We start from the raw sequence: 21325 nt of genomic DNA, 5'->3' as shown, positions 1-21325 counted from the left end.
GCCCCGAGGGGACGGACGGCCCGCGCGGATGGCGGCAGGACGGCTGGGGCAGCTCCGCGCCTCCCGCGCCTCAGGAGCCTCTTGGCTGAAGGCGCCTGAGCCCGGACACGCCGCCGAGTCGCGCAGGGCAGACACCTCCCCCTCCGGGGCGGCCCCTGTGCGCGGCCGCCCAGATCTCACACACACACACACACACACACACACACACACACACACACACACGCGGGGGAGGCACTATACAGCGCCCCCGCGCAGCCACACACTGCACACCCTGTAAGGGCACACACACCCTCACCCTCCCACTCACACGAAAACTCACACGGCCCAGGCCCACACAAGTTGTACTCCACATACACACGCACGTCCAGCTTCACTTGCCGGAGAAACACACATTCACTCGTGCACACATGTTCCTCACAGGGACGTACGCATGTAAACACACATCCTCCCCACCCTGTATGGACCCACACCACACACACACACACACACACACACACACACACACACACATCTATACACCCGACACCCTCCCATCCACACACACTCACATACACTCATTTTCCCTCTGTCCACAGATCCCCCATAAACACACTATTTCCCTCACATGTCCATTGTGTGTGGCCACCTTTCCATATGCACACACACTCGGGACACCCTCCCATGCATATATGGTCCACACACGCCACGCATACCCACTGTGTCCTTAAAAGCACACCAGACCCCCCAGGTACTCACCCATACACTCTACAAGTACCTCGTCCCACAGAGACAGCCGTGAAGGCAAGCCAGACGACATGCACACATCTCCCAGAATACACACTCCATGCCCTGATGCTGTACCCCACAGTTCACACACACACACACACACACACACACACACAGCCCAGCACGAAGAGCAGACCACCTCTCATAACACCCCCTACCAGAGCTTAGGTTGCAGGTGAAGCCCCATCACCACCTGTAGGGGATTGTGACCAACCCTCTTCCCCCAGGACCCCCTGTCCATTAGTCCCGCCCAGAGGGGCCACCACCAAGCTGACAATGGGCTCCAGGCTGGCCCCCACCCCACCTCCAGCATGTGAGTCAGACAGGAAGCCCGTGTTGAGGGCAGACCCTGCCTGCCTCCCCCTTCCTGGCTCCCTCTTCCCAGGCCCCTTCCCGGGTGGGGCCGGCAGAGGCCTGGGCTAGTGGGCGTGTAACCACCTTTTTTATCTCGTTGGACTGTTCATGGTGGCTTCTCACCACAGCCACTCACTGTGGCCCAGGGCCACTGCCATGACCCAGTTTTCAGGGAAGGAAATGGAGGGCCAAGAGCACCTAGCTTGTTAAGGGTGGGACTCCAAGCCCAGAGACCCTCACTTCAACTTTGGATCTTCTACCCAAACTCTAGCCTGCAGCCAGCCAGGGAAGGGAGGCTGGGGCTAGGGAGAAGCTCCAGCCGCCCCCCCCCCACCTCCGCTCCCAAATCTAGGAGTTCAAGGAGCCAGAGGGCTGGGCCCTTGCAGGACAGCCACCAGAAGGGAAAACCCTGCAGAAGGGGTAGCTACCCCTGCCCACCCTCATCCCATCACCGGTGTCCTCAGCAAGAACAGCCCTTGCTGAGGTTGGATCAAGTGGTGGATAGAGTGGGAAGCAGTAGGGGGGAAGACGGAGGGGTAGGGGAGGAGAAGGGCCAGGGCAGAGGGAGGGGGACTAGAGGACTACAGGGCTGGGCAGGAGCGAGGGAGGGAGAAGGAAGGGAGGAGGAAGGGTGAGGGTGAGGCAGCGAGTGGGGGCCAGGGAGCGGTTTTGTTCTCCTGTTTCCTGTTTGCCGCTTGCTGGGCCCCCAGTGCAGGAGCTGGACCCCCACCCCCACCCTGGCGGAAGCCAGACGGGAAGAGCAAGGCTACCACCAGCGCTGAGTCAGGAGGGCTTAGGGGCAGAGTGGGAAAGGACTGCAGTCAGGAGGAGCAGAGACCTGGCATCTCCATTAGCGCCCTCCCCCGCCCCTCCATCACCAGAAAACCAAGGCTTCTGGGTCAGGCCCACTCCTATCCTGGCCTGCCCTGGGCCTCCCTGTCACGCCTCCACCAAGGCCAGGCCCGCTGAGGCCAGCTGGGAGCACCACCAGGCTGTCCTCAGCCATGTCAGACTTTGTGGCCCCAAGCAGAGGGCAACTACCATAGGCTTGTTCTCGCTCAGGATCTGGCCTGCTCTCTCGGTAAGCAGCCAGTAAGTCCTTCCAGCTATCTAACTTCCTTTCCTCTTGCTGCAAGCCCAGTCCCTGGTTCGGAGGAAATGGAGTGACTCTCCACCCGCCCTCCTCCATAGTGCTCTGTGGAGCTTCCCTTGCCAACAGGTGCTGCTGTGGGTCTGGATCAAGAATTCACTTTCCTCAAAACTGCTGAGGTTTCTGAGGGCTACCGAGAGGGGCAGGGCAGAGAAGCGGCTTGGGGTTTCCGTGTTGACGGCCTCAGAGACCTGGGAAATGATAAACCGCATGTGATGTCCCATTTCCTGTCCTCTAACCTGGCCGGGCAGCAAGGGGGTTCCAGTCCCTTCCACCACAAACCTGCACCTTCCCCATCCCACCTCCTCTGCTCGGCTCTGCCTCACAGGGATGTCAGGAGGCGGATGCACACAGTAGGGCTTCGAAGGTTGGACACAGTTTGAATAAATGATCCTACAGGCCTGGGGAGCCTCTCGGCCCCCTCCCCCATTTCCTCTGGGAAAGGAATGTGGGGTGGATCCCAGAGGGTGGTGGGGGATGGGGCCAAGGGCTGGGAAATACCAGGCGTAGCTGAGATTCTATTCCAAGCCTTCCTGCCTAGTGTGAGTCCTCCTCCCCTACACCCTTGCCAGCTTCCTCCCCCCAAATCAGGAATTACCCCGCTGAGCAGTCCCTCCCATCATCCTCTAGTTTGACCAGCTTGCAAAATCCATTCAACTCGATCTTCCTCAGGGTCCCTGGTGCAGGGCTTGGGGACTGCACCCCCAAGGGGAGGGCACCCAGTCTTCCTCCCTCCAAATGAGATAATCATCCTTTTACCGTTCGAAAGCACTTTCACTGGGTCTCCTGTGGCCCTTACCCTAAGAACAGGATACACAGGGATTGTTTTTATACCCATTCTCAGATGCAGAAACGCGGGCTCCAAGAGGGCAAGTGACTGCTTCAAGATCTCACTTTTACTAAGCTGAAACCTGATCCCAGACTAACTCGGATCTATCACCTTCTTGTTTATCCATTCAGCGGCCTCAACCTCTTGGAGAATAAGTCAAGTACCCATCTTGCCCTCAGAATGCTTCTATTTCTCCTAGCATCCCAGCTCTGAAACCTGTAGGGGGTCCCCAAGTTCCAGATTCGGGCCTGAGCCAGAGATCCCCACCAAGGGAACCCCCACACACCAAGGGAGCCCCCGTGTCAGGGGCTCAAGGCCTCTTCTTTCCATGAGGGGACAGTTTGAGGGTGGGGTCAGGGGCCTTCCAGGTTAGATCAACAAGAGGGCAGCCTGGGCTGTAGAAGGGCCAGCCTGACAACCACCCCTAAAGGCCGGTGGTTCAGGAAGTAAGAGGGAGGGAGGGACTCGAGGTCAGTTTGCCGGCTTTCTCTTTCCCTGGCTTGCTTAGCACCTCCTCCCAGAATGTAGGCCCCCAAGCCACGCGACAAACAATGCCAATGCCGCTACCCCAAGAGAGCCATCCCGCGTTTATGACTGTCCAACTGGTCCCATCTCTTCATCGCACACCACCAAACACGCACCTGTAACCACCCCACAACCTCACATACAGACAGAGCAAGTTCATCGCCAGTCCCCAGCCATCAGAGGCATGCAGGCAATGTGATATTCAAGGCATGCCCGCCCAGCCCACGCCTGGGCCTCTGACCCCTGCCCCAGTCTCCCCGCTCCAGGGCGGCCTCCCCCCACCCCAGGTCCTGCTCCACCCCTTTGCCCCATTCAGATGCCGGGTTCCCAGCACCACTTGTGTGCAGTCCTGGCATGCCCTGACAGGCCAAGCTGATGAGCCGGCCAAGCAAGCCTGAGTCTCTTCAACAAATGTGATGTGCCATAACCCTGCGTCACCGGGAGCCTGGGGACCCCACTCGATCTGGCCTGTGGGGCAGAGGCCGATCCAAAGGCTCTCCGGACCCCACGCTCTCCCCATCCAGAGCCAATCGTGCCCTGAGTTGGGGTGTTTGTGACACCCTCCTCTCCCCCCTCACCAAACTGGGCCAGAGCCATGCAGGCTGGAGGGCAGGGGGAGAGAAAAGGAGAAGGGGAAACACCCACCCCTACCAGGAGCCCCACTGCCTTCTCAGGGAGGGAGCCATGTGATCCCAGCAGCTGGAAGCCCCTGGGTCTTCCAGTGACATCACGGTCCAGCGGTTAGTGCACGGGCTCTGCAGTCCTCCCAAAGTCCTCCACCTCTGGGTCCAACTCCTATCTCTACCACTTTCTGGCTGTGAGACCTTGGGCGAGTTATGAAACCCCTTTGAGCCTCTGCTCCTCACCAATCAAAGGGGAATGACACTAATTTCCACCTCATAGGTTGTTGGTAATTTCTTTTTATTTTCTTTTTCTATGTTTATTTATTTTTGAGAGAGACACACGACATAGAGCGTGAGCGGGCAAGGGGCAGAGAGAGAGAGGGAGACACAGAATCTGATTCGGGCTCCAGGCTCTGAGCTGTCAGCACAGAACCCAACACAAAGCCCAAACTCATGAACTGCAAGATCATGACCTGAGCCAAAGTCAGACGCTTAGCCGACTGAGCCACTCAGGAGTCCCAGGAGAACTAATTCAAAGAAAGTTCTAGCTTTCTAGTAGGGCTTCAATAAATGCAAGCTGGTTTAGGTTTTTTGCTTTTCTTTTTAAAAAATTTTATTGAGGTCTAACTGACACACATACTGGTTTCAGGTGTGCAACCTAATGATTTGCTATTTGTATATATTGTGAAATGACCACCCCACTAAGTCTATGTAACATCCATTTACCGCACATAGTTACAGAATTTTCTTTCTCGTGATGAGAACTTTTAAGATCTACCCTCTTTGCAACCTTCAAATATGTAATTCTGTATTAGTAACTATAGTCGTCATGCCCTACATGACATCCCCATGACTTATTTATTTTATATCCCGAAGTTTGCACCTTTTGACCAGCTTCGCCCATTTTGCCCATCCCGGCCTCTGCCTCTGGTAACCCCCAATCTGTTGTCTGTACCTTTGAGCTTGGTGTTTGCTGTTGTCCTGGTTTTGAGATTCCATGTATAGGTGAGACCATACGGTATTTGTCTTTCTCTGTTTGACTTGTTTCACTTAGCATAATGCCCTGGAGGACGATGCAAGCTGTTTTGATCATCTTTTGGAAATTCACACGATCTCACATCCACCCACACTTACATTCAGACAGGCAGACAACTCAGCCACGTGTATACAAGGACACAGTGACACGGACAGACATTCGTGGAGGTCTACACAGGCTCAGGTGGACCCGTTCACAGGGTCACCACCAGAAGGCCCCACATCCATAGCAGAACTTTGGCACTTTGGGAGTGGGGAAGGAGACCCCAGTAGGCAAGGAAGTGGCCGAGGTGCCAGGCTGGCAGGGTCTCCACCCAGCAGGAGAGCCGGTCCCCTCCTCAGGGACAGCAGAGAAAGGGGAGACTAAAGAGCATCTTTCCTTATGGTGGGAAATGAGCACTTACAGAAAAGGGTGAGTCTGAAGCCAGCCACAAAGTAAACAGCAGGCCCGTTGCCCAGGCAACCAGAGGCCGGTGTGGACAGGGCCACCCCAGGGCCTCTCCACCCCCTGGTTTACTCTACTCAGAAGCCCCTGACTGTCTCGATGCATGCTCTCCGTGTATCCATTCTGGTCTCTGGGCCCATCTGGGACTCGCTAGAGGGAAGAGGCCATGACTCCTCCATCAGACAGGGAGCTCCCTGAGAGCAGACAGGGTTTTTGTTGTGCTTGTTATGTTTTGTGTTTATTGTTTTTGTCCCATATCAGTCCAGGGTCTCTCAGAGGTCATGGCCTGTGTCTTTCCCCTCTGATGAGAGACTGCTCAAGGCCATGGCCCGAATCTCCCTCATTAGACGGAGGGCTTCCTAAGGACAACTTTTTAGAAATGGGTTTGTACTATTAGAGTGCTCTGAACACAGGAGGCTCTCAAAAATCATTTGTTGGGGCGCCTGGGTGGCTCAGTCGGTTAAGTGTGTGGTGCTTGATTTTGGCTCAGGTCATGATCTCATGGTTAATGAGTTCAAGCCCCACCTTGAGCCCCGCATCAAGCTCTGTGCCGTCATCACTGATTCTCTCTCTTCCTCTCTCTGCCCTTCCCCGCCCCCCTCTACAAAAAAACCCTCAAAACAAACAAACAAAAAATTATTGGCTAATGACAAGAATGTGGAGAAACTGGAACCTGTATGCTTTTTTTTTTTAAAGTTTATTTAATTTTGAGAGCAGGAGAGTACGAGGTGGGGAGGAGCAGAGAGAGGGGGAAGAGGATCCGAACCAGGCTCTGTATTGACAGCAGCAAGCTCGATGTGGGGCTCGAACTCACAAACCGTGAGATCATGATTGGAGCTGAGGTCGGATGACTGAGCCACCCAGGTGCCCCACCTGTATGTTTTGCTGGTAGTACACAAAATAGTGCCATTGCTGCAGAAAACAACAGAGCAGCTCCTCATAAAATTAAACAGAATTAACATAGGATCCAGCAATTCCACTCTGGCTATGTCTCCAAAAGAAGTGAAAATGGGGAGGGGGGTGGAGGGTGGCTCAGTTAAGCATCTGACTCTTGATTTTGACTCAGGTCATGATCTCAGATTCGTGAGACCAAGCCCCCCATTGGGCTCTACACTGACAACGGGGAGTCTGCTTGAGATTCTCTCTCCCTCTCTCTCTCTGCCCCTCCCCTGCTCAGGCTCACGAGCACTCTCTCTCTCTCTCTCTCTCTCTCTCTCTCTCTCTCTCTCTCAAAATAAATAAACTTAAAAAAAAAAGTGAAAACAGGGACTCACAGCAATATGTGCACACCCATATTCACCACGGCATTATTCGCAATAGCCAAAAGGTGGAAACAACCCAAATGTCCATTGACGCATGAATGGATAACCAAAATGTGGTATCTCCACACAATAGAATGTATCTGGTCTCAAAGAAGAAGGAAATTCTAACACACATAACGTGGATAAACCCTGAAGACGGTATGCTTCGTGAAATAAGCCAGGAACAAAAGGGCAAACACTTATATGAGATACCTAGAGTCACAGAGATGGAAAACAGAATGGTGGCTGCTAAGGGGAAAGTTATTGTTTTAATGGGTATAGAGTTTCAGTTTGAGAAGCAGAAAAAGTTCTAGAGATGGACGGTGGGGATGGTTGCACAATGGATACATACTTAATGCCAAAGAACGAAACACTAGTATGTGTATTTTACCACGATTTAAAAAAATGGCAAAGTCTCATTCAAATTCAAATTTAAAATTTTTTTAATGTTTTTTATTTATTTTTGATACAGAGAGAGACAAAGCATGAGAGGGGGAGGGGCAGAGAGAGAAGGAGACACAGAACCAGAAGCAGGCTCCAGGCTCTGAGCTAGCTGTCAGCACAGAGCCTGACGCGGGGCTCGAACCCACAAACGTGAGATCTGACCTGAGCTGAAGCCAGAGGCTTAACCGACTGAGCCACCTAGGCGCCCCTCAAATTCAAATTTTAAAGCATGCTGTTGAAAGAAGATGAAACTAAATGAACAGGTCTCCCAGTGGGGTGCAGAAAAGCTGGGCACCTCTTGTCTGGAGGGCTTTCCCTCCTACCCACCCCTCTCCATTTTGCCTTCTCAGAGTCCCCATTGTCATCTTTGGGGCCCTGGTAGTCCCCGAATAGGAGGAGCTCTCCGGCTGCTAGGGGAGCCTGAACCTTGCATACAATGTGTCCTTGGCATTGATGAGGACCTACCAACTGGACCAATGCATGGCACAAACTCTTGGGATGCCACATCCCAAGGTGTCAGAACCTTGGAAGAGTCTCCCTAGCAAAAGTTGCAGCCGCACCCCCCACAGCACATGTGTCTGTTCCAAGCCTACACACGTTTACACACCACCTGTAACACATACACACACAAGGGTGTGCACGCAGAGGCAAGTCCCTGTTCTCAAATGCTTTCTCATGCGCACACTCCAAGAAAAACATACCTACACACTGAAGGGCGCACATTCTTGTCAGCGATGCCGGCAGGTCCCCTGTGCAGCAGAGCCCCCTGCTGGTGCGAGTCTGGCACACTTATCTTCCTCGCAGCCCAGAGCAGGCAGGGTGCCCTCATTCCCTCAGCCCTGCCTCTCCCCCCGCCCATGCATTCTCCAGGCCCCTCAGCTCCCAACCCTGTCCCTCCCCTCCTACAGAGAGCAGCGTTCCCTGCAGAAGGACACAAGGACACAGCGACTGTGAGACTTAGGAAGGGTCTCCTTTGGTCAAGGAGTACTGGAGAGACCCCTTTTCGTACTAGATCATATTCAGGGCAGTCATTTCTGGAGGCAGGAGAATACTTGCAATGATTCTGCTCCAAAATTATACCCATTCTCCTACTTCACACTGGACAGCTCATTTCAGAAGAGACTGGAGAAGTCTGGGAGCGGCTCTCCCTATGGCCCTACATCCCTCTCAGGAAGTTCTTCCTGTTGTCCGACCACCTGGGCAGAGACAACAGGTGCACCCGCTGGTTTCCTTCAGGGGAGCGCTTAGTCCTGCTCAAGCCGAGACCACATCCCCTCCCAGGGCAGGTCCTGGCAGATTCCGAAAGTCTCCCCCAGGGTACATGGGGCTCCCTGCAGGGCGAGGCTCTCAGCCCCACCCCTGAAACCACCCACCCCCTCATCCCAGGCCCTGCCCAACCCAGTCGGGTCATCTCTTCACCCAGCCTGAGAGCTGAACCTCTCCCTAATCCAGCCTATGATGCCCCAGAGGCAGCTGGAAGGGCGGAGGGGACGGTGGCTCTGGAAGGACAAACAACCTCCCTCGGTTCCTGCTCACAAGGGAGCCGTGATGGTTTCTGGGCTGGGCTCTGTGATCCGAAGACAGATGGCATCGCTTTGGGCCCCAGATCCTACCCGTCACCAATTGCCTGGCCCTGAATTTGGGACATGGTGACTGTCACAGCAGTAATTAAAATTGAACCCTTACTATACGCCAGGCACGCTGCACACACAGTACCTCAATGAACAGCCGACCAGCCTCTTGGGATACGTGTGACACACACACACACACACTCACCACCCTGGTCCCTTGGGTCCTCCACCCTGTCGGGTCCTAGGTAGGGAATGGTTGGTGCAGGGCACTGAGGGGTGGGAGACAGGAGGCTAGTGAGAGAGAGATCACTGTCTTAGCATGAAGGCTGATGTGGAGAGGGGTCACCCTTGCCATCGGTACTGGCCCCTGCTCTTTTCTCGCCTTGTGACCTCAAGGTTACTCAGGTTTTCTTACTTCGTCAGCTACAAAATGAAGGTAGGGAAGCAGCCTAAGTCGCTGGGAAAGCATTCTGAGAACCAACCAATGGGAGATTTTTATGGCCTATAGCCCTATGTGCCACCCATCAGAGGGACCGTGCTTTAGAAATGTCTCCTGAGTTTACCCATTTCACCATGTCACCATGTCCTTCACTCTGTTCCAAGTTGCTATCAGTCCTCTGATCCCTGAGAGTCCAGACGAATTGTTTTAATATCATGACCACCAGGTCCTGTGGGACATGCCTCCAGGTTCCATACCCACTACACCCCTTTCCTCTGTGTTCTGCTACCCTGGTCTCCTTCCAGGTCCTTTAAGGACTAGGCACTCTTCCAGCCTCAGGTCCTTTGCACACGCTGTTTCTAGAATGCTGTTCTCCTTTCCCCAGCTCCCTCCCTGTCTCACCAACCCACACCCTTATTAATTCCTACCTACCCAGGAGTTCTCAGCAAAAAAGTCACTTCCCCAGGGATTCCTCCTCTGGGCGTCAGGCTGGGTCAGGTCCCTGTGCACCGTCTTGTGTCACATCACTCTTGAGTTAGGGTCTACATATTTATGACTGTGCTCTGCACACTGTTTCTGAATGCAAAGGAATGAAAGAGCCTCTCTTTAGAGAGTGGCCCCGTTGGCCAGAACCCTGTCTCCGAGAGTCTATCTGGGGCAGGGCTGCTTCGGATGTTGGCCATGTTTTTGTATCCCCACCCCTTCTTCAGTGGGACTGGATCCAAAAAGTAGGGGTGCTGGAATAAGGGAGTAAGGGATGGGGACAAAAGGGAAGCTGCTCCAATGTCCTTTTTAGTGTCCTCTGTCCTCCCCGCCCCCCAAGGCTGGCCAGGCCTCTATCCACCAAGGCAGGGCTGGCCCACCTCATCCCCAGATCTCTCTCCCCGATACCCCCTCTTCTCTTAACCGACGATCCCTCATCCTCCAGGTCTCTTCCGAAAAACTTCCCCGAATGTAAGCTAAAGAACTTGCCAGGGTCCCGCAGCTAGTGGCTGCTCTGATTCAAGCCCAGGTCTGTCTGCGGGTTGAGCCCAGGCTCTTAGCCACCTCATTACACGCCTCATTACTACCAGTTTCTCCCTCGAGGCTAGGGCGAAAAACACGCCCCCTCTCTGGGCCTCAGTTTCCTCTTGTGGGCTGGGCCACCTCGAGATTTCTGGGAAGACTAGAAGAGGGGTAGGAGGTCGCGGAGGAGGCAGGGAGAGGAGAGGGTACGGAGAGAGGAGAGCAGGGTGGGAGGAGCGCGGAGGAGCAGCAGCCTCAGGCCAGCCAGACGTGAGAAACGCCAAGTATGCGAACTACGCCAGCCCGAGCTATGAATAGTGCGGCCAGGCTGGCAGCACAGGTCGGCCCTGCCCGCCCTGCAGCCCCCTGCCCCAGCCCGCCCACAGCAGCCCTGCGCGGGGGGTCAGAAATGCGGCTGGGGCCTGGGAGGTGCACAGGGGAGCTGAGGCCGAGTGGCAGGAGTGGGGGGTGTGGCCATGCAAATGACAGTGCGAACAGGGAGCAGCGCGAGTATCTGATTGGCGGGTCCGGGCCGGTCTGGGAACCGGTGCGGAAGGGGCACGCCACCAGAGGCGGAGCCCACACCCAGCACCGCCCCCAGGCTCCAGCTCCCACCCACATCCCTCCTGGCGGCTGCAGGTCCTTCGGGTCACCCCGTGGCTGATATCCCACTGTTACCGTGAAGCCAATGGAATCCTCTCACCCTCTTCCATCAAGGCCCTGTAAGGCTCTGCCTTCTTAAGACACCGTCCCTGCGGGGCGCCTGTGGTTCAGTTTGCTGAGGGTCAGACTCTTGATTTCCATTCTGGTCAGGATCCCAGGATCCTTGGATGGAGCTCATCGGGGCTCCACCCTGAGCCTAGAGCCTGATTAAGATTCTCTTTCTCCTCCGCCCCTCTCCCCAGATAGCCCTCCCGTTCTCTCACTTTTTCCCCCCGCGCTCTCTCTAAAAAAAAAAAAAAAAAAAAAAAAAAAAAGACACCACCTCTGCCCACCCCAGTACCACATCACCCCCCACCTTGGGGCTCACCGGTCTGACAGAGGGCTGGCACTTGGGAAATTACAGCAGCCCCCAGGCCTGTCTTGGACCCACCCCACCTTTCTTCATCAGTGAGGGTGCACACTGGGCTAGGGTGGGAGATTCAGTCCCTGGCCCTGTGCAGCCCCTTGTGTGTCCCCAAACAAGTCAGTCAACCTCTGAGCCCAGCCCCTAGTCCCATTGTGGGACTGCTGACCATGGGTCACTGAGGGTGAGGAGTCAAAGAGACCTAAGATCAAGTCCCAGCTGTGTGTCCCCAGTAAGTCTCTTCCCTCTCCAAGCCTGTCTTCTCAGCTGTAAATGGGGCCCTTGAGAGGCTTCAGTGTTGAGTGCTTGACACATCCCAGTTGCTGAACAAATCTGACCTCACAGTTCACAAAGGATTTTATTTAATTAATGAAACAGTTCCTGATTTTTCTGAAGAGACAGGCATGCAACAAATAAAGAGGCTGTAGAGCTTAGTGTTTAAACCTTCCTAAACAGGATTCAAAGGAATCTGGGTTTGAATCCTAAATGCCCACTTCCCAGCTGTGTGTCCTTGGACTAGTTATACTAACCTCTCTGAGGTTTCTACAATCGTAAAGCAGAAATAATCGATTCCTCACAGGGTTGTGCACAATAGTGTCTGGCATGGAATGCTCAATAAATGTTAGTGGCCACAAATATTTCCATTATTGTTATGTGGTTCCCGCAATGCATGCCAAGTGCTTTGGGAATGTTCCTTCATCGGTCAACAGGTCCTGGTCTAGAAGTTGGCGATAAAGCAATGAACAAGACTAAATCCCTACCCTCCTGGGGTTTAAGGTCTACTACCTAGAGGAGGAAATCCCCATATATTTGAGGAAATGGAGGGTGGGGGGCAGCACTTACAGAGAAGATTTGAACTGGGCATTGAAGGATGAATAGGAGTTTAAAAAACAGAGAAGGCAAGGAAGGGCTATATCAGACAAGGGGAATAGATGGTCTGACAAATTTCTGGTAAGGGGAAAAGGATAGTACATCTCACTCCTACCCTGCCCTCTCCATCTCTACCTCCAGTTTCAGCCCTCATCATCTCTCATCTCTGCTGCAGCCCACTGCCCAACACCCTTCCATGGCTCCAAAGTATCTGTGGAAGTAAGTAAGCTCCTAAGTATGGCCTGAGGGGACTGCCATGAGGGTGGAGGAGATGGGTAGGATCTGGCCATCATTGGCCTTGACACTCTCATCTCTACTCTCAGTCTTGGTCTCACTGATGCCATAAGAGGCCAGGCTATTTCACACTTTTGCTCATGCCAAATCCCTCTGTCAGGAATGGCACTCTCTCTCCACTCCGCGAGCCTCTCTTGTTCCTTGCAGACATCTTTCAAGTCCTGGCAAGCCTTTCCTCCTTAGTGAAGCCTTTTTCCTCTCAGAGCTGGAGCATTTTTTGAGGAGGCAGGGGGTTTGCCCATTATCTGTTGATGGAGCCCTGGGGACCCCGATACCACTCAAGAGCAAATGCTGATTCCAAGCAGACACAGGGAGAACGCTGGTGCACAGCAGAGTCAGGGAGAAGCGAAACACAGTTGTGCTGTTCGCGTCCGTCACCAGATTATGTCTGCCCTCCCCTCTCCTTCACTATACCAACCCCTACTTGGATTTCAAGGCTTAGCTGGGGCAGGAGGAAAGGTCCACCTTCCCAGAGTGGGGCGGGTGTGTCCTCCAGGCTTTATCTTGTTGAGGAGTGTAGCAGTGACCACAGGACAGGATTCAGGATCAGATTCAGAAAGACCCAGATTTAAGTTCAGATGCTAGCTGACCTTTGATGAAGTTGTCTACCCTCTTAGGGTCTCAATTCTGGTAAATATACAACCACTGCATGATGGCCGTTGAAAATGATCAAAAAGAGTTTAATAAATGAACCTGGGGTGCCTAGGTGATGCAGTTGGTTAAATATCTAACTCTTGATTTTGGTCATGATCTCATGGCTCATGAGATCGAGCCCCATGTCCAGCTCCACACTGACAGCACAGAGCCTGCTTGGGATTCTCTCTCTACCTCCCTCTCTGCCTCACTCTCTCTCTCTCTCTCTCTCTCTCTCTCAAAGTAAAAAAAAAATCCTCAACTTAAATGATAGGTTTGGAAACAGGACATGAGAGAAAGGAAATCTTACCACCAACTGGTTTTTTACTAACCCGTATGGCAATTCTACCCACCGACAGTCATTCCACCTTTGTGACCACATTCACACTCTGATGATGTCCCCTTGTTATCTGATTCTGTCTGTCTGACGCCCCAGTGAGGCCAGGCCATTTTTATGTTAATATTTTTGGCAGGGGGCAGCTAAGGATGTTCTAGACTGGCAGACAGTAGAAAGGTAAGTCTCAGAACCCATGGTTATGAAATCGTACTGGAGCTTTGGGGTGGTAGGAAAAGCAGACAATGAACCCCTTGAGGGCAGGGCTGGGTCTTACTCATCCAGATCCCAAGACCCACAGAGAGAGCTGGGAGCACAGACAGTGCGTAGGAAATGGTCACCAAATGAACAAAGGTCGGTTTGCACTGAGATCTGGCCACAGCCTGACTTTCCAGTTCCTGAAGTCTGCTCCTTTGAACCGCCATGAAGTTAGGGACACTCTACGTATATGCCAGACCTGGGAATGTCCTCAGCACCCCAGGCTGCGCCCAGTCTCTCAGATAACACTTTAGCCAGCACAGTGGGGACCTGAGTGCGTGGGAGCCACCAGAGGAGGAAAAGGTCCCAGAAAAGGAAGGAAAGGGGGCTGTTTCTCTGTCCCAGCAGTAGTCTCAGCCTTCCTGTGCCTCCTACTCACCCCTGCTGACATCTCACCACCTCCTGGGCTCTGGGTTCAATCTCGGCTGCCCCCTCACCCCCACCAGGAGCTGCAGGGCAGAGGGAGGGCACAGCGCCAAGGATTCATTAGAGTTAATGAAGGCTCAGCTCTGCAGATGCCAGTTCGAGATACAGGAGAGTACCAGAACAGCCCACAGCCCCCCATCAGGGCCCGGGGTGCTCAGATCTCTTCGCCCCCTCTCTTGGGGAGGAACCAGAGGCCACACCCTCAGAAGAGGAAAGGGAGATTTAGAAGAATCTTCTCCATACAAGTATAGAGAGTGCGGGGATGCCAAGGAGAGATTGGGGTGTGGGGACATGAACTAGAAAACAGCCTCAGGGTGGGGTAGGGTTCTCATCTGGGCTGCCAAGGCGCCACTGTCCACTGCTCAGTCCGACAAAATCCACCAACAGCTACCCGCTCCTTCCTCTCCCTCCTTTCACAGAATCACGCAGGTCAGAGCTGAAGAGACTTTGGAAACTTCACTACCCTGGGATTACAGATAACTCAGCTGCCTGCACCGTCTTCCCGCCTGGCTTCTGTCCATCTCCCTCGCATTTCTGCCTGTCCCTTCCCCACTGCCTCTCTCCCTTTGACCTTGGCCTTTCTCTAGGCCTCCCTCCATGAGTCAAACAGGGAGTCAGAAGTCAGGGGAGGGGGATGGGGTGTGGTACCTGTAATATTTCTCCAATTTGAAATTTTCAAAGATGAACCCTCTTCATTTGGCTTCCCTCTCCCTCCAGCTTCCCTCTCCCTCCTTCCCTTTCTCTTGGAGAACGGTCCAGAGTTTCCTCCACATCGAGAATGAAGGAGAGTATGATGGAAGGTGGGGGTCTCCAGCCTTTTGGAGGGAGCAGGGAAAGCTCCAATAGGCCAGACTGCCACTGTCCCTCCTAACGAGGGCTCTAAGTCCTATGTCAGCACCAGATTCTCTCCGAGGAGTGTTCTTGTGCTCTTTGAAGAAATTAAAAAGGAAGACATAGCTGTGGATTTAGGAGCCCAGAATCAGGCAGAAATCAATGTGGGGACTGATAGAAACCAGGCACAGGGCCAAAGTGAACTCTGGCCTTCCCTATATTGACCCACACTTGGGGGCCAAGCGTCTTGGAGTGGTTGTCCTCCTAAATGGCTTCCACATGTCCCCCTAGCTTGGCCAAATTCCTCCAGCCCACGCCCCTCCTGCCAGCCTGCCCTGCCCTCGCAAAGAGGCTGGCACTGGGTCAGTTTCCATCCGTGGCTTGCGGGTCCCAGTCATCCCCAAGCCCCGCCCTGAGCTGTCTCTCCTCCCAGGGATTCAGGCTGAGCTTTGAAAGGGTCACTTCAAAGAGGACCTGCCTGCCTGCCGAGGGCCCAGCCAGACCCAGGGATGGCTCCTCCTCGGCCAGATTCCCGGAGGCTGGGGACAAAGGCCCCACTGTTCCGCCGACCCCCAGACGCCCCCAAATGCACTGGACATAAGACGTCTTTCTTTCCCCCAGTTCCGCTCTTTACAGGCCCCAGCTCTTTGCCACTGGGAGTAACCCTAGCCCCTCCTTCAGGAGAGGCTGGGGCATGGAGGCAGGGGGGAGGGACAGGGAGCTGGCAGATCCCTCTCCACCGCCACTATACCCCCTCGGGCTGCCAGGATGTGAAAGCAGCCTTGGAGCTGACTTCAGAACTGGTGGCCCATGTGCCTCACTGCCCCGCAACCACCAAGCCCTGCCCAGGCCTGCAGTGGCCTCCCCCTCCTCCCACCCTTCAGAACCACAGCCATCCTTCCAGGCCTCCTCCAGGCAGCCTCCCAGGATTCTCTCTCCTCAGAGGAGCCTTACATCCCCAAACCACAGCAGCCGACCTCTCATGTTCCCAAGACGCTGATCCCAAAGCAGGGCCCTTAAAGTTTCTGTTTCAGCTCCTCACCCAATGCCTTAATTCTTTCTAGACCAGCTTGTGCTTGTTCACCTCCACTGACGGGAGCCTCCTGACCTCCAGGAGCAGCTCATTTGCCAGGAACCAGAAGGGGTTCTCTTTATTGCGCCAAAAGCATGTGGTTCTCATTTCCATCCATTGATCACTATCTGTTTAATAATAGCTTCTGCTCGTAGGTGAGATTACCTAACATCGGCCACTCTACCTGTATCACCTCATTTAATCCTGTCAATGATTTCGAGGTGTTGTTTCAGGGATAGGGAAATCAAGGCTAAAAGCAATGAAATAACTTGGTCACAAGGTCCAAGTCATACAGTGAGTAAGGGGTAGAACTGAAAGTTCTACTTGAAAGTCCTTCCCCCTCCCCCTCGCCACGGAGTCTTCATTTTTCTTAGCGACCTTCCCACCAGCCTCTGTCAGCAGATGAAGTGTGGCCGGGGCATGCTGGATGACTGATGTTATGTCACACCAGCAAATGGGGAGCAGAGGAATAGTCAGAAGGAAAGAAGTCACCTGCCCAGTGGCACATGGGTTGGAGGAGATTGGAGGGGATGACCCTGGGCCTAAGGTTTAGGACCAGAGGTGGCTGGAAATTCAGCCTCTTCAGCTACGATAAGCCGTGCCTTAAACTGGACGCTCCATCCCCCCTACAACTTGAAGAGGGCAGAATGTTCCACCAAGGTGATGCACTGGGCTGAAGATCTCAGGGCCAGAGAGATGAAAAAGGAACAGGACTCATCAATCCGACCTGTAGTCTTTTCCCATGTGCCCCCTGCTCAACACCATCCCCTTAGAATTCGGGAGGAAGAAGGAGGGAGTGAGAGCAAGAGAGAAGCCAGAAGACTGAGGACCCCCAATGGCCCCCGTTAAGCCTTAGAAGGCAGTCCTGACGGGGTGCGAGTAAGCTTTCCTTCCCTCTCTAGGTTTAGATCAGGCCCTCCTGGCACAGATAACACAGGGATGAACCCCTAGGCTGCCTTCCCAGGACTCCAACTCTAGCTAATTCCAAAGGGTGAGATTACAGGATTCTGTGGTTTTTCCATATTCTGTCAATCAGTCAGTCAACAACCATTCTCTGAGTACTGACCGTGTGCCCGGCCCTGTGGTCACCAAGACAAACACCACACCTTTGGGGCTGCTTGGAATGAGGTTAAGAGCACAGTCAACTCCTCTGCTTTGCCACTTACTGTGTGACCTTAGGAAGACATGAAATTTATTTGTGCCAGTTTCTTCATCTGTTAAGTGGGATAATGATCATGTATCTACCTAGTGGAAAGCACTACGGAAGTAGTTCCGATTATTATTTTTCTTGTCCTCAAATAACTCCAGGATAATGGAGGAGGCTGATGTGTAGACCAGCTGTCACAGCGCCAGGGGTAGAGCTGGGCACGGGGCACCCTGGGAGGCCAGTGAAGGGCTGCTCCCTGGCCTGCACTTCATAAACATTTATAGAGAGCTGCTCTGTGCCAGGCGCTGTGCTGGCCACTGGGGACACAGAGATGAACGGGACACATTGTCCACTCATCTGTGCTCCTCCCCTCTCTCCCAAGGCCCAGTCCCAGAACCCTGCACTGAGGGAGGGGGCACCATGGACAGAACCAAGTGGAGAAAATCAAGGACACCTGGGTTCATGTCCACCACTCACAGGCTACCTGACCTTGGGCACTCTCTGGCCTCAGTTTCCCCACTGTAGCATGAAGGAGTTGAACAAGATGACCCCTCTGGTCCTGACCCCCTCCGACAGGTGATGAATAACCGCACTCCCACAGAGCTAGAAACTCACCCCAAGTGCAGTCCCCAGGCCATCGCAGCCCGCGGGCCGGCCCACTGAGGCAGTGGGAAGAGATGTCTGCCTGGTACTGACTGGCACTGCCTTGCTGAAAAGCTGGCACAAATTCACATGAAATAGGGGGGCCTGGATCTAAAGGCGGGTTGTTTGAAGGGGGTGGGGGTGCTGGGGAAAGGCAGAGCCAGCTCCCACAGGCCCTATTCATAGCTCTCTCTGGGGAGGGAGACAGAGCAGGATAATTAAAACCGGGCTTTGTCCAAATCCCTGACCAAGCCGATATCTCACCTTTGAACCCCTGCAGCCAACAGAGCAGGGCTGATGTCCCTTTGGAAGGAAAACACCAGCGAACTGAGCCATGATCCAAGTGCTATGGGCTGGCATGGGGTGGGACAGGGGGTGTTGGGGAAGTAAATGAGCTGATTCCAGACCCGCCAACATGGATGGGCACCCGGAGACCTCCCATGCCCTTCCAGGTACCAGCCAGACAATAAGCATCCCAGCTCCAATCCAGCGAGAGGTTAACTTGGTCCTTGGGCTGTGTCCAAGATGGACCCAGATTTGGCCTGGGAGGGACAGCAGGGCAAGGGAGGTCCCGAGAAGCAGGTTGGCAGGGTGAGAGCGTGGACTCTATCTGGCTCTACCATACTTGTCAACGATGTGATTTTGGCCAAGCTATTAGCTGTTGATGCCTCTGTGTCCTCAGTTGTAAAATGTGGATAATAACGGGACCCACATCACAGTACTGTTGTGGGGATCAAATTAGGTAATTTATGAAAATGCTAGCCCAGGGGCTGCCTGGGTGGCTCAGTCGATTAAGCAGTCGACTTCAGCTCAGGTGACGATCTCACGGCTCGTGGGTTCGAGCCCCGCATCGGGCTCTGTGCTGACAGCTCAGAGCCTGGAGCCTGCTTCAGATTCTGTGTCTTCCTCTCTCTCTGACCCTCTCCCGCTCATGCTCTGTTTCTCCCTCTGTCTCAATAATAAAATAAAACATTAAAAAAAAAGAAAATGCTAGCCCAGAGCAACTGTTACCTATCTCTTAACTCTCAGCTGTATTAATAAAGCAACTCCTCAGCCCCTTAAAAACATATCCCCCCCCCCGACCTCCCACACTAATGTATGTACTCATTTGAATATATTTGCATCCACTATGAATCTCTCTAGAATCCTGCACAGGAAGCCAACATCACAGGAATCTACCTAACCCAACTTCCTGGAGTGACGTTCCAGGCCAGATGGGCTCGCACACCTCTCCCTGCAAGTTCCCCTGAATAGCTAACTGCAGCCCCTCACACTTAACTTACTCTGTTCTCCTTCTTTGTAGTTTCTTTTAAACTTATATACCATGCAGTCTCTCTAAGTCTCCCTACCATGAAGGATGAAGAGATCAAAGTCTGCCCACTCCTGCACTGCCCTGTTCTGCACCCAGGACCCTCCCTCATCCCCACTCCCATCCCTGGCAAAAATGCTGCACCCCTGTGGGACCAGATGGGGCTCCGGCTTCCCTTCCCCATGGGCTCAGAGCAGCCTGATGAGGGGGGCAGAGGAGTTCCCCTCCAGGGAGCCCAGCACAGGCCTACACAAGAGGGACCAGGTCCAGTCCCTCTCAGCTTGGGCTGGGATCCTGCCCCATTTCCTGTGATGTCCTGAAGCCACCTTCCCAACAGCACGCCCCTCTCCAAAACTTCACCTAATGCCAGAATTCTCATCGGGGTACCCAGGGTCTAGCCTGGGCACGATCACTGTGTAGTCTCAGACCCCAATTCCCACGCTGCCCGCTCACAGGGCTTCTGGAGGGTTTGGAAACCAGCAATGGAGGTAAGGGATTTACTGCCCTCATCATTCCCAAGGGGAGGGCAAGGCCTCAGGTGCAGGAACTGGAGTTTCCAGGCACGGAGGGGTAGACCCAGCCACCTTGTGAGCAAGTGGAAGAGGCTGGGACCAGGGGACCTTTGGGTTGTGTTTGGAGGCGAAATGACTGGTTATGTAATGGAGATTCAAATCGCATGCCAATGAGCACATCTCAGTGAGAGCAGCCACTTTGGGGAATAAGGCTGTTGCCCTGGCAGAGGGGGAGAACCACAGGGAATCAAACCCCATCCACCCCCAGCTGGGCCTGGGTGGGGGTGGGGGGGGTGGACATGGTAGGGGGGTGGAGATGAAGGCTGCGATGGTGAGGGGGAGAATCCAAGGGACTCAGGCTTAATGACCTCCACCCCCACCCCCTGTCCATCCTGAAATTCAAGTTTGTAATTGGGAAACACTTTGGCTGAAAGGGGCAGGGAGAGTCCAGGAAGAGAGGTGCAGAGTGAGGGCGAAGGGAGCATACATCCAGCTGCTGGGAAACACACCAGTCTCAGAAAGAGTCTGCAAAGCACCAGACCCTAGCTCCAGCAAGGGATGGTGGGAAGGGGAGGGAGCTAGCTAGCAAAGAGCATCAGTAAGTCCTCCACCCTTGTCAGAAGAGGAAGAGGCCACAGCCCAGACCTTGACCATAACCTGGACCCCTAGGGAACTTTTCCACCTTGGGAAAGAACTGGCCTGACAGTGTCCAACCCTTCAACTTGGGAAGGAGGGTGGTGTGTGTTGGGGTGCTCCGGTTGCCTGGGACAGCCAGGCTCAGAGGTAGGGGGCTGGCTCCAAAGGGGCCCCGAGGCCCTTACTGGCCCATCCCCAGCTTCAGCAGCTGACAGATGAAAGAACCCAAGCAAAGCAGCCCAGCGCTGAGTAATGCCCCTGGCACCCCGTGCCCAGACCCACCCACAGCCAGCCCCAGGGGGCAGAAGGGAGGGCAGCGGAGCCCGGTCCCAGGAGCCAGTGGGGCGGCCGACCCAGCTCCCTGAAGCCCGTCGTGCAGTCCGGCACGGCAGGGGGCTAGTGTGGCGCGGGGAGGGGGGTGTCCGGCCCCAGTGGCCAAGGACATCCCGCTCCGGGAACCCCCTCCCCCACTCCCTCTCCCTCCAGCTGTGCCGGGGCCTCGCCAACGGAAAACGAAAACTCGGGCAGAGGAAACGGCGGCAGGCGCCCCGCCTGAAAAACCCGGACAAAAGGCGCGGGCCTCCCGCCCCCGCTGCCTGGCCACTGGGGGCCTGGCACAGCCGTCCAGGTCGGTGCCCTCTGCCCTGGCAGCCCCGTGCGCGTCCCGGCCCCCAGCCTGCCTTCCTCCTTCCCGCCCCCTGCCCAGGGCAGCTCTCGCTCCGGCTCCCTCCCCGGCCCACCACCAGCCGGAGTTCCTAGCAGCCGTGCCCGCGGTGGCCTCACGGTGCGCCCCTGGCTGTGCCCGCCGA

The 21325-nt window shown here is 54.5% G+C and overlaps 1 protein-coding gene and 1 long non-coding RNA gene across 3 annotated transcripts in view; one reads left to right on the top strand and one right to left on the bottom strand.

Moving 5' to 3' along the window:
* ARHGAP23 (Rho GTPase activating protein 23) overlaps positions 1-1035 on the bottom strand; it is a gene marked incomplete at its 3' end in the record, with an annotated part of 50446 nt that extends 49411 nt beyond the window's left edge. The window contains exon 1 of the mRNA XM_029927021.1: positions 980-1035. Coding sequence (XP_029782881.1) covers positions 980-1006 — 27 coding nt within the window. The remainder of the gene's footprint in view (positions 1-979) is intronic.
* A 19804-nt stretch (positions 1036-20839) lies between these two features.
* Positions 20840-21325, top strand: part of LOC115282289 — a 2370-nt gene continuing 1884 nt past the window's right edge. For both annotated transcript variants that reach the window (XR_003904574.1, XR_003904573.1), the window contains exon 1: positions 20840-21144. This is a non-coding gene — a long non-coding RNA (uncharacterized LOC115282289). The remainder of the gene's footprint in view (positions 21145-21325) is intronic.

Source organism: Suricata suricatta, chromosome 17 (genome assembly GCF_006229205.1).
Source record: "Suricata suricatta isolate VVHF042 chromosome 17, meerkat_22Aug2017_6uvM2_HiC, whole genome shotgun sequence".
Lineage (NCBI taxonomy): Eukaryota > Metazoa > Chordata > Mammalia > Carnivora > Herpestidae > Suricata > Suricata suricatta.
The sequence above is the reverse complement of the archived record's forward strand: the minus strand, read 5'-3'. Positions and strand labels throughout refer to the sequence as shown.